The 24,824-nt window shown below is 41.7% G+C and overlaps 5 protein-coding genes, 1 long non-coding RNA gene and 1 pseudogene across 13 annotated transcripts; 2 read left to right on the forward strand and 5 right to left on the reverse strand.

Annotated features, from left to right (window-relative positions):
• Positions 1-192: 192 nt before the first annotated feature.
• Positions 193-5,443, reverse strand: LOC135614791 (uncharacterized). 8 transcript variants are annotated; one of them, XM_065112527.1, is made up of 10 exons: positions 5,049-5,422; positions 3,762-3,828; positions 3,131-3,177; positions 2,279-2,366; positions 1,521-1,654; positions 1,347-1,445; positions 872-951; positions 502-586; positions 353-397; positions 193-287 (listed from the first exon to the last, which is right to left on the reverse strand). In XM_065112527.1, exons 1-10 carry the CDS (start codon positions 5,268-5,270, stop codon positions 273-275), a joined length of 882 nt encoding a protein of 293 aa, XP_064968599.1. In that variant the 5' UTR covers positions 5,271-5,422; the 3' UTR covers positions 193-272. The 8 variants fall into 8 exon arrangements, 7 of the variants coding, with proteins under 7 accessions (XP_064968599.1, XP_064968598.1, XP_064968601.1 ...); XR_010487746.1 differs by lacking the exon at positions 502-586 and having other exon boundaries at positions 353-438; positions 5,049-5,415; XM_065112526.1 differs by having other exon boundaries at positions 193-397; positions 5,049-5,430.
• Positions 5,444-5,655: 212 nt separating this feature from the next.
• Positions 5,656-7,424, reverse strand: LOC135614789 (uncharacterized). The gene is made up of 3 exons (XM_065112525.1): positions 6,562-7,424; positions 6,163-6,207; positions 5,656-6,079 (listed from the first exon to the last, which is right to left on the reverse strand). Exons 1-3 carry the CDS (start codon positions 7,382-7,384, stop codon positions 5,955-5,957), a joined length of 993 nt encoding a protein of 330 aa, XP_064968597.1. The 5' UTR covers positions 7,385-7,424; the 3' UTR covers positions 5,656-5,954.
• Positions 7,425-8,175: 751 nt separating this feature from the next.
• LOC135614792 (uncharacterized) lies at positions 8,176-10,289 on the forward strand. The gene is made up of 4 exons (XM_065112534.1): positions 8,176-8,586; positions 8,676-9,262; positions 9,343-9,858; positions 9,957-10,289. The coding sequence occupies exons 1-4, from the start codon at positions 8,352-8,354 to the stop codon at positions 10,080-10,082; spliced, it is 1,464 nt and encodes a 487-aa protein (XP_064968606.1). The 5' UTR covers positions 8,176-8,351; the 3' UTR covers positions 10,083-10,289.
• On the reverse strand, positions 10,258-11,669 carry LOC135614794 (uncharacterized). The gene is made up of 2 exons (XR_010487747.1): positions 11,194-11,669; positions 10,258-10,528 (listed from the first exon to the last, which is right to left on the reverse strand). It is a non-coding gene; the product is annotated as an uncharacterized LOC135614794 (long non-coding RNA).
• A 2,548-nt stretch (positions 11,670-14,217) lies between these two features.
• LOC135614793 (zinc finger protein CONSTANS-LIKE 10-like) lies at positions 14,218-16,032 on the reverse strand (annotated as a pseudogene).
• Positions 16,033-19,593: 3,561 nt separating this feature from the next.
• LOC135613844 (mitogen-activated protein kinase kinase kinase 18-like) lies at positions 19,594-21,004 on the forward strand. The gene has a single exon (XM_065110863.1). It carries the CDS (start codon positions 19,643-19,645, stop codon positions 21,002-21,004), a length of 1,362 nt encoding a protein of 453 aa, XP_064966935.1. The 5' UTR covers positions 19,594-19,642.
• A 254-nt stretch (positions 21,005-21,258) lies between these two features.
• Positions 21,259-22,369, reverse strand: LOC103988386 (zingipain-1-like). Its single transcript, XM_009406922.2, has 2 exons — positions 21,952-22,369; positions 21,259-21,839 (listed from the first exon to the last, which is right to left on the reverse strand). The coding sequence occupies exons 1-2, from the start codon at positions 22,367-22,369 to the stop codon at positions 21,259-21,261; spliced, it is 999 nt and encodes a 332-aa protein (XP_009405197.2).
• Between the last annotated feature and the right edge of the window lie 2,455 nt (positions 22,370-24,824).

Below are 24,824 nucleotides of genomic sequence, written 5' to 3' on the forward strand. Positions count from 1 at the left end.
TACAATTCATGATATTTAGTAATAATTCCGTTGTCGAGACTTCTTTTTATATATTCCTCCTACAAGATTATTTCCTCATCACTTAGAAACTTGAAATATATTCTTTCTTAACATTTTATGATGTTACTTGATTGAAAAAAAAAAAAGGCAGAGGTCCTAAATTGTGGCATTTGATAAGAACAATGCAAAAAATGGTATCAGAAGAAAAAAATTTACCGCATTACGTAGCGAGAATTTATGATGCAAATGTCATATCCTAATAGTTTCCACTGTCAAAGAAGATAAAACTGCATTCCAAACATATTAGCAATATGGAAGAGTGGGAACAAGAAATCATGAGTATTCCAAGTACCTCGTAGCCACACATTGTTCGGTGCCAGACACGAAGACAGCACTCCTGATCATGAATTTTTACTGGTAAATTATTCCCCCGACATTCTAATAGTTAAAAAAGAGATATATTGGTACCAAGAAAAAACCAGTTTTATCGAAACTATTTACCAACAACATATGCATATGGCAAGCCACAAGTTTTCTTGATAAGTTAGAATGCTCGCTCAACACCAAACACTCACAAACTGAAGCACTACACAATTAAGCAACAGATTTAGCTAGCAAGAGCATGGTTATGTAGCTGAGAATTACTGGCGATTACCTGTAGCAGAAAAGAAAACGTATAGCTACATAGTGAACTAAAGATTTGCTCTGCTGGAAAGAGGAAGGTCACACCGAATACGGAAGAAATTAATAGTCTCTTTTACAACATGTTTTGTGCTTGATGTTCTCATGTTCAGAGTTGATAAATAAAACCATCTAACAATCTGTTGAAAGCATGGAATTTTAGGTCAGGAAAGTATAAGAGAATGCTCACTGGCTTTTGTCCTTCTTTAGGTACTCTCTTGCTCCGAATATCGTCGATCCAATCCGAACATTTGTACTCCCCATTTCAATCTGCAGAGAAACACAAACTATGTCATGCTGGAGTATTCTAGCACAAGAATGGTTTAAAGTCAGATGTAAGTTGACATTTAGTAATGTGCACAGGTCAATTCAGTTCAACCAGAGGAACTTCTAGACAAAACTAAATTTGTTAAGTTTCTACAATCATAAACCAAAATGATCCAAGGTAATGGGAAAAAGAGGAAAGAAAAAATCTAAAAACACTCTAGTTTAACTTGTGGTTCAATTTCCTCAGCCAAGCCCATTCTAACCCTAGTGTCATAATCACAACAATAAATTAGCTCTTATATTTTTGCATCATCTACCATTCTACATTTCTGCTATGACCAAATCAACACAACAAATCTTGCTTCTTATTTGCCATAGGCTCTAACCCTATTACTTACAGCTTGCTCAAAGTCGGCAGACATTCCCATAGACAGCTCACACTGCTCTTCTGGTATCCCAAGCTCCTTACACACCTCAGTCCTACAATTTGATAGTGTCTGCTCCCATACAAATATAACTGTTAACAAAAACATGGAAAATAATTGTAGTATGGTCACTTGAAAAAACATTACCTCGAAGTTTTCTGGAGTGGAAGAGTAGTCCAGCATCCCAATTGTCATTAGACCAGCAAAAATGAGGTTTGGGCACCCAAGTTTCACATGCTTCACCAGTTGGACACAATACGAAGGATCAACACCAAATTTTGCTGCAAAATATTGCATAATCTTTCAGTAATCTGCCATATCACCAAGAAAGAGCAAAGAGCATCTAGTTTAGTTCTTTCAATTGTCAAGCATCATTACATGCTGTCAGATATTATTTTTAAACAAGGTTTGGCAAATGGCAACCAAGTTGGATATCCTCAGCTTGTTGGACAATCTCTCATACATTTACATATAATCAAACAAATGTCTAATGCCCTATGTTCAAGATAAATATTCAACTGGATTACTTATCTATCAGATTGCACTGGCAATAAGCATTTAGATATTTGGAATCTTGCTTGTAGGTACTCTAAATATTGGAAATCATTTTAATGGTTTTTACTTTGTAGTCATTTGGTTGACCCGCCAATAATATCAATATTGAATGCAATTGATTGCCAATTTTGTTGTCATATGAGCCCGTGCTGTCTAAGACATTTGAAGACAATAATTTAAGTATATATTACAAACAAAAAGAGAGTGTATATTACAAACAAAAAGAGTATCATAAAAGACAATATAGTCAGAAAGCAACTTATAGCATAAATGCCATGATAAATGCTTATTTTCAAAGAAATGAATGATGTGGCAATGTTATCATGCAAGTAACTTATTTTACTACTGACATTCTTCTCCACTAGTATTCACTTGCACCAAGACCTTCAGAGGCTTCCTTCCCAAGCTAGCAACCATACGATCAAGATGATTAGCAATCTGTAGATTACAAAAAAAGATAGATATTGTTACTTATAGCTAGAGATGATAGAGCTGCAGATATAATGCTAACTCTTCTCTTTCTTTTCTTTACAAAACAAAGTATGGTGGTTTAAATGATTAAATAGCAGAAACATTAATACAGAGCACCGTGGAGCAAAATGGCAGACTTTGCTAATAATTGCCATTTTATTCGATCCTTTATGAACTAGCAGATAAAGACATTAAACAAGATGGGGATCAGAAATATTACTCCTTTAAGGGAACCACACTTGTATGAACCTGCACGGTTTCTGTGATACTCTTTTTTCTTTGCGGCTTGTACTTTGAGTTCGATTGAACTGTGATATGTAGATGTTGTGGTCGGTTGACGTGAATCGATAAGATTTAGTGTGTGAAAAGAGATAGAGGAAGATCTAAGAAATTTTAGTACAAATAACAAAAAGAGAGTTGAAGATTCTTGATTTAACTAGAGATTATCACCTTATGGTGGAAAAGATCCACACAGTCAACTCCAAATACTTGGGACATTATGGCATGCTTTTTGTTGTTGTTTTTAAATGTCTCTTAAACCTGTAAAAATCCCACCTTGTGTCTGTCTTTGGCACTTAATAGAAACATGGTAATCCAAACATGGAAATCTTGGACTTTTTCTTTGGAAAATATCATGCTTCTTACTTTAGTTGCATATGCATTATGCAAAACAAAGGGTAAAAAGACAATGAATTTGAATTTAAATGAACTACTCATGCAATTGAGTTTACCTTTTCATCATCTACGCTCTCAACCATATCAAGATTTGGAACACCAGCTGCATTATGAACAACAGAGGCTTACATTCTAAACAATATAAAAAGACACTAAAAAATTAAGACAACAGTAAAATTATGTCACTAGACCATTTTACAGTCCTACAAAATTGCATATCAGATGGGACATAGATATGCGATTCCAACTTACTTTTTTGAGAGTTGGATCAAGATCAACTGTCTTGGCAGTTTCTTGATATGCATGGATAGCCTAATTACATTTTCTTTCATGGAGAACTATCAATGTTGAGAAACAGAAGAATTTTTCAGTGGGATGCACAAAAGTTAATCCAGACATTCCAAATGGTACATTATGAACTTTACTTCCATTAAATGGTAATTTAAAGTAAAATACATAGTACTCATCATTGAACATATTATTGAACTGGTGTTATGCAAAACAAACAAAAGCAACGAGCAAGAAAAAAAAGATCTGTAATATCAATAAAAGTCTCAACAATAGACCATCTCCTATACCTGCAAGAATTTTAAAGAGTTACTTTTTATGTCAAGATGAATAAGTTGCTAGGGTCATATAAAGGAACAAATCAACTTAAGACAAACTTGATAGTCATTAGAAGAATACCAAGAAGGGATTTCACTTTGTTGCTTTGCAAGTTACCAATGAAATGCCACTCAATGTCCGAAGGAAGCTGAAAAAGGCCAAAAAAAAAAAAGGTAAAATTTTACATATAAAAATGATTTTAGCAGAGAATTTTTACAAATGACAGTTGAGGCCCCAAGTTTTTTAATTCAAGTACAAGAAACGGTTCAATATTCGGTGACAATTTTGGCTACTAAAACACTACTAGAAAGCATTTAAACAAGTATCTCATTGACTAAATCCCATAGTCAAGGAATGGTATTGCTAAAACTATTGTCAATATGGGACAACAATCCCAGAATCTGCCATTACGATGTATACTATTTTGTATGTATCTGTCTCATATATCAGAAATATAGAGTATACATAGATTGCAAGTCAAAATTGTTCTTAGCTTGAACCAAAGATATTAATTAGTCAATGGAAGAAGCACCCGCACTCATCATGCTCAAAATTCTAGCACTTTAATCTTGATTGCTTCATTGGAAGCTTTGTTTTTATTGTAAAAACCTTCCAGTCTAAGATTTTTTTTTTTTTTTTTTTTTGGCAAAGAGTAAGTGAAGAATGCGGGATTCAAACCTAGGACCTTGCAATGAACCATCAAAGTCTTTACCAGCTAAGCTAGTTAATACCTTCAGCAGAATAAAAATAAATATATATTGCTGGAAACTTCTGCACATATGATAACTCCAACTACTCCCTGAACAAAATAAAAATAAATATATATATTGTTAGAACTTAGAAACTTCCTCGACAGACTATTGTGATCTGCAATTTCAATTCTCTCCATGCTTCCAAATATTTCAAGCATTCAACTGAACAAGCATAAAGTAACTAAAACTCATTGATCCATCAAAGTTCACATTCCTATCCTTCTACAGATATGGCACTACCTAACTTTAGTCTTCATGGATTGTCCAAGATTTGAACTTCAAATTGATACTTCCTGGTCGATTGTCGTCACCATCCTATGCCGCATCGATTTCATTGATTAAAACAAAGTTCCGAAAGCTACAGTGAAGCAATTTCCAAGAACAGAAAGATTAGGGTTGTGGACTTCTTTCCAGGTAACATGTTATTTTGCATCATCTTATTCAGGGAAGCAATAAACAAAAGAGCATATATTACACTGATCGAGGCAGGCTTCTTGAAACATTCAAACACCGAATCAAACTTGATATAGAATGCATCTTGTTAAATCTAGGTCGCAGATGTATCTGAAGTCTTTCAGGCGAAGAAAGAAGGGGAAGGATAAAGAAATTGGGGAACCTGAGGGGCCTTCTCGACGATCTCCTGGACGTAATTCTCACCGAAGCAGCGGTGGCCGACGTCGTAGACCTGGCGGATGACGGATACGGGCTTCGTCTTGCTGACCGCCACCACTCGAACCTGCTCCGGCGACCGACCGCATCGCTCCGCCGCCTGCTGGGCCCGGGTGAGCACCGAGCGGAGGGCCGTCGCGGCGGCCCCTTCCGTGGCTGGAGCAGACATGATGGCGCCGGGCCCGTCCGCACCAGAGGACTCGCTCACCTGCGCCGTAGGGATGCACCGCGATGGTGGTAACTATGTGGCGGACGAACGACGCTGCGTGGTGGCGACTCGATCGACCCGTCCGCGTTATGATGACGGAGCCGAGTGAAGTGGGTGATCTTGTAATTTTACACTCACGTCGTCGGACCGGGACGCCCCCCGGTTTGGGCTCCACAAATTCGCGACGAGCGGGTCGAGTCAACATAAATATTTTCTATGGAGACATCTGAATTAGATTTGTGTATTATTACGCAAGCAAGCAATTCATGTCTGCCTGTAATAATTTTTTTCTATTTTTATTAATAAAAATATATGAATAATTTCAATTCAAATTTTATCAATATGTCACTTATATCATATATATTTTTTATTTCGGAATTTGAGTAGCAGTCCAACTAATGATGGCTAATATACATGATAATTGTACACCACTGTAACTCGGGTCAAATATATTGTGCCATCGGACTGTTTTAATATTTATCAAAATATAATTAATTATTCGTACACACGAGTAGTCCCAACGCTTAATACCCAAATTCATCTTCAGATCAAGCATGATATGTTGACGTAAAACAAGAAAAATATGTCTAATACATGTAGGAAAAGAAGATCTCCACGACAAAAAAAAGAAAAAAAAAAAGGAATCTAAAATAGACGATTCTCATTGCTTTGGACCCCACAAGTCACCGCGCTATTTTTCCTTATTTTTCTTAAATACCAGACGAGAGCTCCGATCCCGACTGCACCCGCCACCGAAACAGTGGCCGTCCCTGAGAAGAAGACGATGCTTCTCGTTACACGCAGAAGAAGTCTTCCAAATGCAAAACATCCATACTGATAAACCGATCCTTACCTGCAATGACTGCAGCTGATGCTCGACGCCCTCTGTACGTGCCATCTACCGTGCAACACGCAGATTCAATTAGCAAATAAATGCTTTTAACTGTGCTAAAGAAAAGAGTCCGAACGTAACAGATGAAGGGTTGCAACGTTCGTGATTTGTTCAGAGGATGCTATGTCATTTGATCAACGTTTTGGAAATTCGAGCTAAAACACATCTGAGAGAACGGAAAAAAGCGATGCTACGGAGATGCTTTACTGGGCGAAGAAGCCACCATAATAAAGCGCTTTATGTCTTCCTTTATTTTACTTCCTTTTTAGATTCTTAATGCAACTATATATCTCTGCAAAAGCTAAAAGTTACCCTGCAATTAGCTAGAAGAACTACTTAATTAATTACGTGCAAAGTTACCTGTGCAGTAGGTGGTGGCGTTGCCTTCGTCGCAGAGACAGAGGAAGCTCCTCGACTCCGTCTCGAACCCGCAGGTTCCCCCGCCCCGCCTGACGTCCTCGCACTGAAGGCACCTCGTCGTCACCGGGATCTCGAAGTCCACCCGAATGCCGTACTCCGGGACCTGGTCGTACGGCGGGAAGTTGGCGCCCACCGTCCTCCAGTACACGCTCGCGTACGTGGAGCAGTGCTGCAGGAGGAGCCTCAGCGACTCCGACGCCTTGGGGTAGTAGGAGCAGCAGCTAGTCCGCCGGTCCGCCAGCGCGTCGGGACACTCGGGCGGGTTGCGGCACAGGTACGCGGCGCTGTCGCAGGCCGAGTCGCAGCGGTCGGGGAAGCGCTCGCAGAACGCGGGCTTGGGCTCCACGATGACGGACTCGCCGCTGCAGTTGAAGAAGAGGTAGTCGTTCTTGGACGAGAGCGAGAAGCGGGTGCTGGTGTCGAGGCTGAAGGGGTTGGCCGCGCGCCGGAGCACGGCGCCGTCGGTGCCGGAGGAGCGGCAGCTCCACATGGACGGGTCGTTGACGACGAGGTGGGGGTCGGTGTAGTCGACGGCGGCGACGGGGTACGTCCCCGAGGGTGTGCGGAGGAATAGGCGGGAGGAGTTGGCGCAGATGAGCATGTTGCGGTAGTAGGGGCTGCCGCAGCCGTCGTCGATGCCGAGGGGGTAGCGGATGGGGATGGCGCCGCAGGACGTACGGCAGAGACTGGACTGTGCCAAGGTGTGGGTATCGATCGAAAGGAAAACGATGACGGCGACGAGGAGCGGGGAGAGGAAGTCCATTGTGGACGATGAGAAGGGAAGACGAGGCGTTGCAGTGGTGTGTCATGGTCGGAAGGAGGTGTTAAGAGGCAAAGGTGGAGGATAAAGAGCGCTTCTGAAGGTTCTCTGTCGATGCACTTTGCTTTCTTTTCTTGCTTTCGCTGTTGTACGTTCTGCTTTCGGTTCCTTGCAGTGTGTGTATATATATATATATATATATATATATATATATATATATATATATATATATATATATATATATATATATATATATATATATATATATATATATATATGTGTGTATATAAATATATGTATGTATATATATATATATATATATGTATATATATACATACATATATATACATATATACATACATACATATACATATACATACATATATATACATACATACATATATGTGTATTATATATATGCATTTATATATATATGTATTATATAGATATATGTATTATATTTATATATGTATTATATAGATATATGTATTATATATATAATTGGAGAAGAAAATTAATCATATAAATTGCTGTAATAATTTGGGAATGGATAAATACCATTATCCGTTGAAGATAGTAAATCAACAAAATTCATATAATCAGATCTAATCAATCAACTGTATATACAAATTGCTGTACTAATTTGGAAATGGATAAATATCATCTAAAAAAAGATTTAGAAGATACTAAATCATCAAAATTTATATTAGAAAATCTATTTAATCACATCTCATCCAATCTTATACGATCAACGAAATCAAGAGTAACAACACAATCGATTCCGCGAGCTCTTCTCAACGAAAGAGGGGAAGAAAAACCTCTGGACGAGCCCCCTTATTTACACGGCAAGATAACACTCTGTGAAGCATCATCTCTTGGACGCAAAGCAAATCCCGTTGCCACATTCTCACCTGCTTTCCTTTCTCCTCACTCTGAACACAATAGCCATCCTTGCTTGTTGTTGGCTTCCATGGGGACTTCCGCTGGGCTCCGTTCTCGCGGGGCACTCTTTGTGGTCGCCTGTTGTTGTCTTCTCTCTTTGGTATGCAGCGGAGGCAACCCAAAGACCAGATCGGCAGTGGGAGACCCTGGGATGAAAAGAGACGGACTGAGGGTGGCTTTGGAGGCCTGGAACTTCTGCAATGAGGTCGGAGAAGAAGCCCCCGGCATGGGCAGCCCCCGCCTCGCTGACTGCTTCGACATCGGTCTGTATCACTCTTTCTTTTAATGGGCGACATTCTTCGCCTGCGTCCCGACAAGTCACAGTTTGAGTGTTGCCGGATTTGTGTTGCAGTAAACAAGACGGAGGTGGTGCACAAGGTAGCCGACAAGGACAACAGGCTCGGCTTCGGCGATGATCTCCCGGAAGCGCCACCGAAAAGCCTCAAGAACGTCGACCTCTATGCCGTCCAGAAGGAGCTCTACTTGGGGAAGAAGTGCGAGGTCGCTGATGACAATACGCCCTGGCAGTTTTGGATGATCATGCTCAAGAACGGGAATCTGGACACTTCCGCCGGCCTGTGCCCCAAGGACGGCAACAAGGTCGGCCCGTTTCCGCCGGAGTCGAGGTTCCCCTGCTTCGGTAAGGGGTGCATGAACCAGCCACTGGTGTTCCACGACAGTACCATCTTGAACGGCACCAAGCTTTCAGGGAGGTTCTACGGCACTTACGATCTCGATGGTGATATCGGCGAGGAAGTTGACAACGCCTCCTACTTCTCGGTGTCATGGGAGAAGGAGCTGGGGAAGGGTGGTTGGTCCTTCCACCATGTCCTCAAGACCACTAAGTCGTACCCCTGGCTCATGCTCTACCTGAGGTCCGACGCCACGAGGGGCTTCTCTGGCGGATACCACTACGAAACCAGAGGGATGACCACAATAGTAAGCCACTCAATTCCTCTCTCTCTCTTTGTCTACCTTCCCTTGCAGAGACAACATCGAGAGTCTCATTTGCGATGCAGATCCCGGAATCGCCCAACTTCAAGATGAGGTTGACGCTGGACATCAAAAGAGGCGGAGGTTCGGCGAGCCAGTTCTACTTGATGGACATGGGCAGCTGCTGGAAGAACAACGGCGACCCCTGCGACGGGGACGTGACGAGCGACGTCACCCGGTACAGCGAGATGATACTGAATCCCCAAACCGAGAAGTGGTGCCGGGCGGACAGCCTCCATGAGTGCCCCCCTTACCACACCTTACCCAACGGGACTCGGATTCACCGGACTGACACTGCCAACTTCCCCTACGAAGCCTATCATGTGTACTGCTCCCCAGGGAACGCCCTGAATCCGGAGAAGCCCTACAGGTCCTGCGACCCTTACAGCAACCCCCAGCCGCAGGAGATCCTTCAGATCCTGCCTCATGCGGCGTGGGCGGAGTACGGGTACCCAACGAAGCCGGGCGAGGGTTGGGTTGGTGATCCCAGGACCTGGGAGCTCGATGTGGGAAGGCTGTCCCAGTCTCTCTACTTCTATCAGGTTATGCCGTCTCTCTCTCTCTCTCTCTCTCTCTCTCTGTCTCTCTCTGTGTTTGCTAACCTTCATTCACGATGACTGATACTGGGCATTGTAAGTAGGACCCTAACACAACCGCAGCGAAGAGGAAGTGGACTTCGCTTGATGTTGGCACGGAGATCTACAAGAGTGATGATGCTGCCGCTGAGTGGATTCTGAGCGACTTTGACATCATTGTTCCTCAGTGACATCATTGTCACTGCATCTTAGACGTTGCTGTTTCATAGACATTGATGTTGTCTCTTCAATAATAACTCTTCATCGGGCCAATTTCATGGACGTTGATGTTGTCTCTCTTTATTCCAATTTCATAGTACAGGAACATATCCAGCTTTGAACAATCAAAAAGAAAAGATGTCACCGTTAAGGATTAATAATAAGCGTTTATTAGAACAGATTCCATAATCTAACTTATCCAAAATCGTCTCTATTTGGAACAAGAGATATTGGAACTCTAACCAGTTCAAAGAATGGTAAAGACACATGGGAACTCTTAGCGAGTTCAAAGAATGGTATAGGGTGGAAAACCGAGCAAGTAGAAGAACCAAAATAATCCTGGCTGGAGGTAACTCCCAAACGAATAACCTCCTTGAGAAGGTTGTCCAGTGAAGATGCATCATTGCTATATACGATCCTGCACATACAAAAAGAGAAGCTCATGATCAAGATAAAGGAGGTGGTGTTCTCTGAACTTTACAGCTAGGAAGTTTTAGACAGTACAAAGGCAATAGAGGACCACTTTGGAGAATAAATATTTAGAGACACAGTAGATGCGGACAGAAGTTAGTATCATTGGCATGTGACAGATGAATTCAGCATTGCTTTCTATTGCTAGTCTCTGTTTGTGGGTCCTGATAGGCAGCAAGAGGGATGGATTAATGAGGAGGATTTCTATCAAAGGGATGAAGAAATGAAAATTTTCTGGTAAGCCAAAGAAAACCTTAAAAAAGAAAAATTAGCTTGCCTGTGTGGTGAATAGACTGAAAGAGAAACCCCAAACGAGTTCCCAATTATTTTTGAATTTCAAGATAATTATATGAAGACACATATAAGTAATTAGATTTATCTGAAAAGTAATAATTTTATCTAAAGGCTTAACATAGAACAGATTCCTGAACTATCAAATCTTTGTTACCTATAACAGTAAAACAAAGAGGGAAACACAAAATAGAAGCATGAGTAGATTATGTGCTAAACTTGTTAAGTCTGATGCTATATGTCACCTCTCCTTGGAAAATTATGTGTAGATTATCATAGAGAAACTTGAAATTTCAAGCAGAAATAGACTGCCTGACATACCTGATCTGAATACAAGTTGTAAAGAATAAAAACGCCCTTGAAACTGGTTCAGGTGTTTCCGGCTAGAAGAGGATCGTAGTCATAAGTTTCATCAGCTTTTACAAACCTGTCATAAGTTCTAGCTTTACGTGAAGCATACCTAATTTGTTTCCTGAACCTGGAAATCTCATGCATGATATACAGGTTAGAGATCCAAAGCCAAATTCCATGAGCAGAAATCATTAACATGTAAATAAGATATTTCAGATGAAACATGCAAAACATGCTTCTGAAATAACATCTTATTTGATTCTTTATCATATATAACATCCCTAAAAACTTAAAGCATGCAAAAGCTTAGTAAGTTTAAATTTTGAGTCTTATTGTGTCAGTTTCATCTAGCAGAGGTTGGGTCTGACTTGGAGCTCAATAAATTTCAGAAGGCATAATAAAATGCATTTCTGCATTGAGCATTAAATTGGTACCAAAAGAAACCACTTACAATCGACTTTTCTTTTTCTCATTGTATCTCATTTTTGCTTCATTCCTCGCCTGTGGGCGTCCAGGTTCGAGATTGGAATTCCATGTTGACTCACCTGTGAGGAACGTTGGTGATACCCCACGGTCCTGGTAATCAGCCGCACTACTTTCTCCAGTCAAGTTTGAAAGAGAAAGAGAAATAATTGGGCAGGCGTTTCCAGTGTGGAAAATGAAGTTGCCACTTCTGTTGTTATCGACATTTATAAATGATGGATCTGCATTGCTGCTCCCTATCTGCCCAGAGCATTGGTTGGCTGAAACATGTCAGATGACTGAAGAGCCATGCAATCTTGTTGTACTGAAGATGAGGTCTGTAGCCAGTATATAACATCGATCATAAGAAATAGATCAAAACATTGTCTACTATATAATTTGTACATGAATAAAGGAAATCTGTGGCCGTTAGAAGATTCATAAATAGAAGTATTCTATCTCAAAGTATGAAGTTCTAATGTAAACAAGAGAAGTTGCAGATTGCACCTGCTTCAAAGTGGCTGTTGCCTCAAAACTAGAAACAAACTATATACATTATGATTAACACCGTTCCAATTTACTATATTCTCTGTAAGAAATTTGTTAGCTGAAGAAAATACAGAGGTGGGATAACATAGCAGAAAGTTCGGACTCTTACATCCAAACCCATAACTATGTAATACTGAAGCTGTAATCACATCAAATATTTAAGTTAGGAATTGATTTTCTTTCCTTACTTGTTATTATAATTTAAGGAAATCTTAATCTACTTCCGTGTTTGTTGATATGAATTAAGGAAATAACTAGTAAGTATTCCAAATATGATGATATCATATTTGTTAGTATATTAAATGAAAATAATTTATATTAAATAAATACGAAAATTAAAATTTATTTCCCTTAATAGAGGCTCACCTCCTCCTATTTAAAGGGGGAGGGATCTCTATCATTCGTTCCTCACCTAGTGGAGCGTGGCAGCGGGAGGAACGAGGAGTTACACCCTGTTGACAAGAGAACGAGGAGTTACACTCTGTTGACAAGATGTAGGTTTCCCTACCTTTCTTAAAAGTTTTAGCTTTTATTTTGATTCTTTAAATGTTGAAAGTTTTATAATTTGAAAAATATGCATCAATTCTTTAAATGTCAAATTTTTTTGTATTAAAATAATCAGTTAAAGTTTTCATAATATTATTTGACCCATGATTAAGGTTTTTATTGTAGAATTAAATATGTTAAAAAGGTATATGTTTTATATGATATACTTTCTGTATTACAGTTTATCTTTAATCTTATCTGGATTAAAATCTTGTTAGACTAGAATATGTTATCTAAAATCCCTTTTTGATATTCTTTGATCTGAAATTTAAAATATATTATTCTGAATGATTTAAAATATGACTAGAATATGTTGAAATTTTATGTGTTGAAAACATGATTTTTATTTGAATTTAGAAAGCTATTTCCTTGTGTTAAAACTTATCTCCTAGTCCCTCTTTTAATGTCTTATGATTTCTAGTCAAATTGAGAATGTTATTTCTTTGTATTAAAGCTTTTCTCCTCATCTATCTTTTAATGCATTATTATGTTTTCATTTATGTTGTTAATGGGTATATGCTATGACTAGTCCATGGGGTCAAGGCTGAGCCAGTTTTATGTAATGCATGTTCAATCATGTATAATGCACATGACCAGTAGATGGACTGGCTCAATCTAGCCCAATATTATTGTTGAACTTGAGCCCAATTATTGATTGAATTAAACTAGACTTGATTAGTCTAGGGTGGTTCCAGACCAGTTAAATAAGGATTAGAGATCAGTTCAGTTAGGCTCTAGTAAATCGAGTTCAATTGAATCGATTAAACTAGAGTTCAAGTCAATTGAGGGTTAATTTATATTATTTGATATTGATGATTTTTTAAAGAGATGTTTTAAATATGTTATTTCATCCCGAAATGGATATGACCAGTGTGAGATTATATTCCTGCCGAGAGCAGGTAAGGTGATTCCCTTCGGGGATTAGCGGGCCGTCAGACGTGGCGGCTGGACGGTTCCTCCATCCGCTGTTGGGAGGAACGTGTCCCCACTTTGGCGGGTATGGGACACCACTCCATCCGCTGTTGGGAGTGTGATATGAGTTTGCCTCCATCCGCTGTTAGGAGAACACAAATTCATCCCGTAGGATAAAGCCTCTCCATCCGCTGTTGGGGGAGTGCTCCTTCGGGTACTTGATATACGCTAATGGGATGATTGATTGAATTTTGATCATGTATTTATTTTGATTTGACTTTTGGGGTTCCTACTCAGCATTGCTGAATTTTCTTTATTTTTGATTTTCAGAGCAGCCTCCCTCTAGTACTAAATCGGATTCTAGTGGAGAGCGAATCTTCCTCTACCGCTAGGTAGAGCCACTTGGATGACTCTTGAAGTTAACTTTTCTATTTGTAATTTGATAAATAAATGAATTGTAATAAATGGTTATAGATGATGAATAAAGTGATGTTTATTTATTTGGCCTGTGTGAAAAAAAAAAAAATCCAGGATGTGACAGAAGCTCTCAGATATAGAGCATTTCCGTCCGTTCTGATGCATGTTTCATTAATTCTGCAGATCTAATGAAATAAGCAAGAAAAAACAACCAATTGTTCTGCTGAAGCAAAATTAAAAAAAACTGGCAAGTAATTCAAAAAAAAATTGAAAGCAAATGAGTTGTAGTGACATATTACTAAAGCAGAGATTCTAATGTCTGAATTAGAAGAAAAGCAAAAAAGAAAAATATAAGAAAGAGCCCAATCTTAACCAACAAGTAGAGCTGATATCAAGTTAGTAAAAAGAGGAAACCTCTAATGTGCTCTCGATTCTGCAACAGACAAATTCTTCCCCATGACAAAGTCATCTAATTCTGTATCCGGAAATGGAAGTTAAAGCCAGCGATGCCAGTGCTAAAACCTTGACAAAGCTCGCCGTCATAACATATCCCAAGATCACTGAGAGCTGGAAATCCCATCTGCCATCACATTGTATGAATGTTCTAGTACAACAGACTTACAATTCAGATTTCAGAGTATATTCTCCTCAAAAAAATATTATACAATATGAAGAAAATCTAAATACTGAGCATGCCCAATCATCTTGTAATAACATCATGACATTCCGGATTAACAACATAGGCTCAATGCACAAATAAATATATGTGTTTGCTCCACTTTCAAAGAGATAGACAAGGATGACATAATAGCAAGTATTGTGAATAAAAGTTTCCTATCGACTGGACGATATTCTTGGAATCACTACAAACAAGGTGGAAAAGAAATACTGGTATTTGATCTGAGACTTTCAAGAAAAGGAATGGCCATCATATTGAGTGTGTCAAAATAGCCAATGCAAGCATTAATTAGTCAAATTAGAAATTAAATGTTTGTAGAATAGAAATTTGCACCTTTTATTTACCAAGACAGAGAACCACAATTGGTACTACAAAATGAGATGATGTAATGCGCTTGCTGAGAAAGTCAATAGAAAGATAACCTTGGGCAGATTGCATTCCCTGTGAAAGAAACCCTGTTGCTCTGGTCCACAGGGAGGCACCGAATTGGATTCAGGTGGTGCCATCGACGGAGAAGAAGCAACGGCCACCCACGGATCAAATTTCGCGACCGAGTTCTCGTGCCCACCCAACATGCCCGAGCTCACAGCCTGCCCGGCGCCCCAGCAGTTACTCGCACAATTCTGGTCGATGGTCATCATCGCCATCTTATCCAAGCCGCCTTCCTGAGGAGGAGTGTTGTTCGAGAGGCCCAGCAGCGAGGACCACATTGCGGAGAGCTCGGGTGGGGCGGGGCAACCGGAGTAGAAGCTCAGGGGGCGGTGGCGATGGCCGGGGCCGCAACCGCCGGCGTCGGTCCGGCCCGGTAGCAGGACTGGCAGAGGGAGTGGCGGTCGTCGAGGCATCCGACGGCAGCGGGCTGGGTGAGGCAACGGTCGCAGATGAGGGCGCGGAGGTGGCGGTGGGAGAGGGCGTTGGCGGAGTGGATGAAGGCGTCGCAGGGGAGGCAGAGGCGGGCGGCGTCAGACTTGCAGTAGACGAGGCCACGCTGGGCACCTCACAGCTCGCACAACGGCTCCATGGCCGGCCAAACAGAATCCCTCCGCAAAGCCTAGGAAGAGGAGAGCATGCGGGAAGGAGGTGAAGTAGGTGGGTATGATGGGAGAAGGGGAGAAAACGGAAAGACCATCGGAGCAATTGGCTAGGGCAGGGAAGCCGGGTGGAGCGGTGGGAAGAAGAATGGAGCGACCGAGGGGCGGTTTGTTGGGGAAGGCCTTCGCGGGAAGAGCGGGGGAGGAGGGAGCGTGGAGGCGGAGTAAATGGCCAACAAACCGACCTCACCGGGATATTTACCATCTTCCGAGACTCAACTCGGCCGCTCCATTTGCTTGCGTGGCACGTGCTGATGTGTTCGAAGATATTTGTTATACGGTCCGGAAGATAGTTTACCCTCTCCCCTGGCAAAGGAACGTCGCCTGGGCCCCGATGGATTTCCCACAATCTATGCACTTCTTCTCCTGGGTTTAACCCGGCCGGGTCGCCAAATGCGGTGGACACGTTTCTCCGGCCTGGTTTTGTCCCTAACCGGGCCGTTTATTGGGCCATCACTTTTCTGTTAGTCATTTAAAATTCAAATTAAACATCATGCCGCTTGGAATTTATCATACCATATCAAAATAAGGTTTTGAAGAATTTCTATAATTAAACTTACAATCATAATATTCACAAAACATCATCATAAAAAAATACAAAATATGACTATCATTTTTGTGGGTCATTATTATGGGCGTGCACATGGAGGATTTCTGGGTCAAAACCTACGAGTGTTAAAATGGAATTAGAAAATAAAATCAAAACTAATTAATAATTAGTTTATTTTAAAAAAAGTTTCAATTTATAGTCACTCTTCTTTGATTTGATTAATTTATTCGAATTGAATTGAATCGATTTTAATTTAAAAAGTATTAGTCTATTTAAATTTATCATCTTAAGTGATTCAAATTGATTAATTAATTTAATTTAATCGAATCGATTTTATTTAAAATTATAAATCGATTAATCAATGTTGTGGGGAATGTACCGTCAATTGTTAGCGGGTCAGGTTTGGTCTAGACCCGAAGGTGTAACGTCATCTAAGGTGGATTCGCATGAGCATTTTGCGAAGTAATTAAGGGGGTACCAAGACATCAGAGGTAGATTCGAGGATCTGATGTGGTCCCAAAGTCAAACCGAGGCGGGGGTTTGGCTCCTTGTTGGGTTCTTGCATGAAGTCAGTGTCATGTGAGAGTTTTCTGATCCAACCCCTCAAACTCTCAAGTTAGCTTTTGGGATGGAATTACTTGGACTAACGCGGGGGGTTGGCTTTTATACTTGTCTAATCGAGAAAAATCACATGTAATAATAATAATGCCTTCTTTTTAACATTTTGTCTATAGGATCCGTAGGCTTCTAACGATCGTAATGCCTTTCATTGACGTTTTGTTCATGAGGACGATAGATTTGTAACGATTGTAAAGCCTTTCCCATGGTATCTTGTCCACGGGGATGACATATCCGAATGACCTTTTATGATATGTCGCCTATGAGAGGGGGGATCCAAAAGGTTGCCCATGGATTACTATCCACATAAGTCGATTGGGCCAGTCAGAATGACTTCCATGTTGCTGCCTATGGCAGGTTACTCGATCCTTGTCTTTTACATTGGTGCCTTTGTAGCGATCAGCTAACGGGATGAGATTGACTGCCATAATATTTCCTATGAACTGGTTAATGAATCTGGATTATCAATTTTGAATTATTTTTTATTTGTATCTTTCTTATCTTAATCAAAAGCTCTCAATGATTTAGTCAAAATTGGTATGAACACCCCTATCAAAACCGCATGCAAGCGTCAACAATGTGTCTCTATCGCACCAGTGTACTAAATCGACAGCCCATGGTGAGGGCCAACATCCAACTAAATGGAGATGACGTCCTACGTTTCTATGCCGATGGGTGGTTGAGCGAGCCAAAAGGAAAACGTGTTGGATCTAAGAGCGTGGCGAAGCTGTGGTCTCTTTTCCCTCGTGTTGACTGTTGTGGGGGCTCACTCAAAATGTGAGGAGAGAGAGGAAGGAGATGATTGGCTCGAGAGCGATAAGCTGCTCCTTGCCTTTGAGTCATCGTTAAAGTTCAGCATGCATTTGTGATTGGTGTTGCAGATCAAATGAAAGAATGTCCGTGCAAAGAACCCATGCAGGGGAAGGGGAAGTCAATGCAGAACAACTGTCAGACCTTGGAAAGTTGCAATTGACTAATGCCTAGAATTATCCTTCATCATTATCAAAGGTTCCTAAGTCGAGATGGAACGATTAGTAGCACAATGTGTTGTTGCTTTGATGATGTTGTTGTGGAGTTATCATGATTTGGTATCGAAAGCACAAGCTTATCCGAAGGGCCCATAAGGGGTCACGAGAGGATGCTGGAGCGGGGAGCAAATCCGATTGATATGATTCCAATGTGCGTCTTAGTTTCGTCGAGGTCCCTACACAAATGGTTAGCATTGGGGGATGTTATTGACCTGACCTCTTTGATGGTAAAATTAGTTAGGAGGTAAAAATAATAGAGATGTTTACCCCTTTAGGCTTTTGAGCTAGTTTTTATACCTAAGTGGTCGATGGAGTGTGACTAGCGGCTAGTCAGGAAGTTCCTTACGTTGTTCAAGGACTTATCTATGTCAAGGGTTGGTGAGCATGCCTCTTCAAGGGCAACGTCAAGGAAGGATGATCGCGATAGCATCGTATGTAAGGGCTAGAGCATGTTTGATACAAGCAAGCCCTGTGTTAAGAGTTTGAAAAGAGGAAAAAAGAGAACTGAACCATGTCGTCTAGGATTAATTCCCTATGTAGTTGAGTGTGATAGTTTTCTTGAAAGACTGCTTGTGACAAGTGATCCATAAAGGAGAAATCGAGAGAATGACCCTTGTTGTCAGTGAATAATGCACATTGTCATTGGCTCGTGTGACTCTTCCGGGATCATGCTCTTGTCGATGGCCGGAGGTGAGGGGGCACCGGTTCTTCCGCACATGTTATTTCTCAAGTTATAAGCCACGGTTGGGTGTCAATCGTATAATATTGATGTCATTATTTTCTATTACAATGTTTTACATGTCACCTGCGATCTTTTGGAGAAACGATTAGCTTTCGAAGAAAGTGTTGTTCTATGACGTGCTAAATCGAGATTTCGTTCCTACTCCATTTATTTCCTTCCCCTGAACGAAACGAAGCGCATGGAAGAAGCCACGTACGTAAAGTTCACAGCTTTCGTTCCGCAGTCGACGCTGCTTTCCGCAATGAACACCACCGCCCACCAACCTCGCCCACCCATCATTGCAACTCGCCCGGTCCCCATCGCGAGCACGTGGTGTGCTCGATCAAGTCGACAAGCAATAGTTTCGATGGATCACGATCAATGCGTCAAATCCAATTCTTACGTTATGGCTGACGCAGCGGTGGGAGATGTGCTGGCGTAACGCAACCTCAGAATCGAAGCATGTGGTTAGGGGGAAAAGTGGCAGAGAGATAGGGAGGAGAAACGATCTTAGGTACTGTTCGGCGTGCAATCAAGACGGCTCACACCGTCCTCTCCGTGTCACAACAAGAAATAGTGTCTCGTGGTTGGAGTGTTGTCGTCGTCGGCCTGACGTTGGATGAGGTTTGCGAAACACGGTGCGGGTGACCTCATCCCCCATGCGTTACTCCCTCGTTGTTAGGTGGTACGCCTCTTGGCTCATCCGAGGAGGACCTCTCTGCGTTCGACACTTGCGTAAGAAAGCTCACACTCAACCGAGTCTTAATCGCGCTGCTATATATGTTACGACACTGCCAAAACTAGCCAGTCGTACAACATTAATCTCTCGTTTATCCACCTCGCCGAATGGAAATCGGTGGGTGGCGACGAGGCCGTGTCATCGGCCGTGGATCCTCCGCCACCGTCTCGCTCGCCACAGCTTTGGACTCCGGAGCGGTTTTCGCGGTCAAGTGCGCGGAGCTCGGTCGCTCTGCCATCCTGCAGCGGGAGCAGAGGATCCTGTCTTCCCTCCGTTCTCCTTACGTTGTATCTTGCCTCGGGTTCGACATCAGCTCACACGGGTCTACCGGCGGTCTCTACTATAATCTCTTCCTGGAGTATGCTCCGAGGGGCTCGCTGTCGGACGAGATCGGGAAGCAGGGAGGTCGGCTCGATGAGGCCGCGATTCGATGCTACAGCTGTGAGATCCTGAGAGGGTTGGTGTATCTTCACTCGCAAGGCGTCGTCCACTGCGACGTCAAAGGCCGGAACGTCCTGGTTGGGACCGACGGGCACGCCAAGATTGCCGACTTGGGGTGCGCGCGCTTGATTGCTCAGGAGGATGAAGAGGGGTTGAGGGGCACGCCCATGTTCATGGCTCCGGAGGTCGCCCGCGGAGAAGAGCAGGGTCCCCCGGCCGATGTGTGGGCGCTGGGCTGCACTATCATTGAGATGGCCACCGGTGGCCCCGCTTGGCCGGGCGTCTCCGATCCCATCGCCGCGATTCATCGAGTTGCATTCTCCCCGGACGTGCCGGCTTTTCCGAGCTGGCTCTCTGGGGAGGGAAAGGACTTCTTGAGCAAGTGCTTGAAGAGGGATCCCAGGGAGCGGTGGACGGCGGAGCAGCTCCTCCAGCATGAATTCGTGGCTTCTTCGTCCATAACTTCTCCGTCGAAGTCAGATACAGATCGCCGCTGGGTCTCCCCGAAGAGCACGCTCGACCTGGCATTCTGGGAGTCACTGCCCGACCAAGACGAGGAACCATCCCAACACCCATTCTGTGATCCGTCAGCAAGAATCCAACAGCTTGTCAGCAGCAGCAGCCCTACTTGGACATGGGACGACAACTGGGTGGCGGTCAGAAGCACCGACAAGGAACGCGGTGCCGCACCGAGTTGTCCTGCCACCGAGAGCAGCAGCAGAGACGAATCACTCAATAGCATCATGCTAAACGGTAATTGTGTAATCAATAGCCATAGTGATTGTTATAGTACAAGCTTTGCACAAGTAGCAGAGTTAGAAATGCAGCAGTTTGTGAGCTGCAAACCAGAGGTTATGTCTTCCAAAATTGGTTATGTTTCAGTAAACTATGGGCAGAATGTCCGATTCGAGATTTCCTATTGGATCTGTTCAATCGATCTTTATCCTTTTCGCTTTCTCTCTGTTAACGTCTTCATTCCTCTCTGCACATCGAATGCATCAAGAATCCTGGCTCTTAAACAGAGCTAGTAGCTCTGTTCTAGTCGACATGGGTGTCACTCGAAGCTTCCATGTGTCGTGAAAGGACACAGGAGCTCAATTAAACGGGTAATTAACTTACCACAAATTAAAATCTAACATATATTACATACAAGAAGAAAAGGAATAAAATTTAAGTACCCTTCACAACAAACATAAATTTGGGACAAAGACAAATGAAAAGATGGTGCAACAGTGGTTGCGAAGATGGAAGCATGAGCTAAGATGCCCAATTCAGGGCTTGATTAGATGATGGGATAAGAAGCCCTAATGGCAAGACCACACAGTCCTTCCTTTTCAGCGACGTCCTTCTTGAGAAGAATGTAGCCGTCATCACCCCACAACGTGCCCCATGAATTCTTAGCTATCCAATACGCAGCCCCATTCTTATCTGTTCCATAACCCACGAGAGTGACTTCATGATTGAGGTTGGTCCCACAAGGCCCGTCGAAGATGCCACCTGTGTAGAACTGGAACTCGTGGGAGTCAATGGAGACGGAAACTGGCTGGTTGGCCACTGCGTTCATGAGTAACTTCTCGTTGTTCGTGGGAACAATCTCGTAGCCGGTTATGGAGACGGCATGGTCCGATTGCTTGGGTGCGTCGCAGGCGACCCGATTAGGTTCGTACGGGTAGTTCTCTTCCGTCGTGATGCCTCCATTGGAGAAGACGTAGGAGAATGCTTGGTAATGCAGACCTCCGAGACATCCATCATCGTTGTGGTCACAAGCAAACAGTTGTTGCTCCGACAAAGATATCAGGCTCCCCCTCACGATCTTGTTGATGCCTTCTATCGATGCTACTGCAGAGAATGCCCAGCAAGATCCTGCATGTTCCAAGCACCGAAACGGACTAAACCATAGGCGATAGGACCACGACAAGCCCTCAAAGAATTAATTGAATGGGAATGGAAGAGTTGCAGGAGGAGTCGTCCTAACCGCACGAATATTGGTCCTTGACAGGGGTCACTGCGTCCTTATTCCGCCAATCGATGCTACTGGGAGCAATCACATTCGCGTATCGGAAAGGGTGCAATCCAGGATAAGAGCCGGCTGATGACCTCAGTCCTGTGGTGGTGTAGGCAGCAAGGAATTCTTCCTTGGTGAGGTCTGCGAAGCGGTTGAGGCCGACGGTGTAGCTGCGGTTCCCGGCTTGGCGGAAGGCGTTCACGAAGTCCAGGTTCCTGGTGAACACCCCAAGGCGATATGACTTCTCGGATTCGTTCGCGTACGTTCGCCCATGCTGAGCTATCCACTGCTCGAACATGTCGGTCGGACTGGTGCCGGAGACCGCTGACCAACGCAACGAGCCATAGAGAAGGAAGAAAAGCGCTGCAATCTTGAACGCGGAAGCCATGCTGGTTTGATGTCGGGGAAGTGAGGTGCACGCGAGAGTATAAATAGAGTGAACACGTTTCCGTTGCATGATATTTTAGGTAATCACCAGATTTTTATTTTTTTGAATTAAAATTGTATAATTTTAGTTTTGCTGTTAACTAAATTCCTTGCATATACAACCTAAAAAGGAAAATTAATTCATGGTTTGAAATCTAGTTCCTATTAGAAATAAAATAAAAATAAAATATATAATTAATCAAATATTTAGTTATTTCTTTCCTTAGGGAGAATCCTCTCTTCTTTTATTTAATAATGGGTAGACCTTTCTATTATTATTAAGTTGGAACATTCCTTGTCGCAACCATATTGGTTCGTTAGAGACCACCTATATTCTCTTATGGAAATGAGTTCCTAGCTGTGATATGATAAATCGAATTTGTTCCACGTTTACCTCTAAACTTTCTAAACCCAGCCATTTTAGCTCAAATTATTATCAAAATTAGTATCTTTTTAAACATTGACTAGGTTCTTACCTTGTCCTCATTATCATCGATTTAGCTATAATTATCCAAGGTACCTTTATATTATCCGTCTATAGAGGATCAATCTAACTGCAACCTTATCCAATTCCCAAATCCCAAATGACATGTAAAAGAAGTAAATGATTGGTTTGAAAATAGCAATGGAAAAGTGTTGATGAAAAGTGACTAGCTTTAAAAGCAATTTAGTAAATACACCATATGTAAAATAAAAAAAATAGAAAATAAATAAATAGTCATAAATTTACAAGCGATAGCTCATCGGGTATTGAGTATGTTGGCAAGTTTCTATAGACTTTACATGTAAACTTATGAATCCAATCAAGGCTCAACGCTCAACGCTACATTTAACCCACATGCTATTTGGATAGTTATGAGGTAGATAGTTGACGTTTTGCACCGCATCATAGCCTATAGAAAATAAGCTATGACCTATAAAAACTAGGCTATTATGGGATAATTTCATTCATTTTGGTGAGGAAAAAAGAAAAAAATAAGGACTTTAAAAGGTAAATTGAATAGTCGTAAATCCATAAGTGACTACTCACCAATTGTCAGGAGTGTTGGTAAATTTTAATAGGCTTAACGTACAAACTTATGAATCCAATCAACACCCAACTATTACGAACGATCATTGTATACCCACATCATCTTCAATTAGCGAACCGTTCACCATTTTTCCATTCTTGTACAAATACTTGGCAGCATGTTTTGCTTTAATTTTATATATTTTTGCTTAAAAAATGTAAGCAAGAATAGTTTGCAACGCTGTAGTGTGATCACTCATCATGGCCTATTTACTGCAGATCATGGTGCGACATGAAATGTTAGCCAACTCAGACCCCCTAGAACCCCTTGGGTGGCACAGAGGTGGATAAGGCTTTGGTGTAGTGTCAGATATTGATCAGTTTATATAAGTTCGTATGTTAAGTTGGTGGGAACTTACCATCATGCTTGACACCTGATGACTAGTCGTTTGTGGATTTGTAATTATTCATTTCGCCTTCTAAAGTCATTATTTTCTCATTCCTCTCTTTTATCTCTTATGCACAAAGTGTTTACTAAATTGCTTGTAAAGTTGTCTTCTTCATGAGATATCGAGATTTATTCATTGTTTGCCTTTGAACTAATCAACTTGCTCTTTTTATAGATCTTATGGGACCTAAGCGAGGTTGCAACTACTACTCATAAGTGCCCTGCAAGCCAATAACGTAAGTGATGGTACATGTGATATGATACGTAGTCTTTTTAGTTATTATTATTATGATATTTTTTTTCATTTTATATTGCTTGATGCATAAATATATTGTGATGTTCATGGATCTGTGCAATGTGAATCAGATCATAATGAGACCACGATAATAAGACTAATTCACCTTTAAACACAAGCCATAAATAATCTTGATCATAGATTACTCGAGAGGGATATCGAGATAATTAGATAGACTAGTGTGCTATATATCCGTCCATATGATGGAGGTGCTTATTAGAGAATGAGTTCGTCGATTGATTCGCTCACGGAATGCTTAATGGTTGATGATACTTCATTATCAAATAGTAATTTCATCATCCTAGTAGTGTACTTGGTTCTTAGACTTAAGATACCAAGGATGTCTTATATGAGTACTCCACTTTTTGATACCAGACTTATATGTTTGAAAGTTTCAAATCTAGTATAGTCGGTCATCAAGAGTGGTGACCAACCTTACAAGGGCTATTGAGTATTGATAAAGGATTGTTCGCTCTCAGTATCATGAGAGAAATATCTCGTGTATTCTTAGTAAGATAAATTATTGGTCAAGGTTATTCAGATTGAGAGAGAAAGAGTTATCCGGGTGAATCCGATTAGAGTGAGACTCGAGGAGAAACCATATGAGCCTGACAGCACTGTACCTAATATACGGTCTTTGAGATATTAGATGGATAAGACACTGT

The sequence above is a fragment of the Musa acuminata genome, chromosome BXJ2-6, assembly GCF_036884655.1.
Source record: "Musa acuminata AAA Group cultivar baxijiao chromosome BXJ2-6, Cavendish_Baxijiao_AAA, whole genome shotgun sequence".
Classification (NCBI taxonomy): Eukaryota; Viridiplantae; Streptophyta; class Magnoliopsida; order Zingiberales; family Musaceae; genus Musa; species Musa acuminata.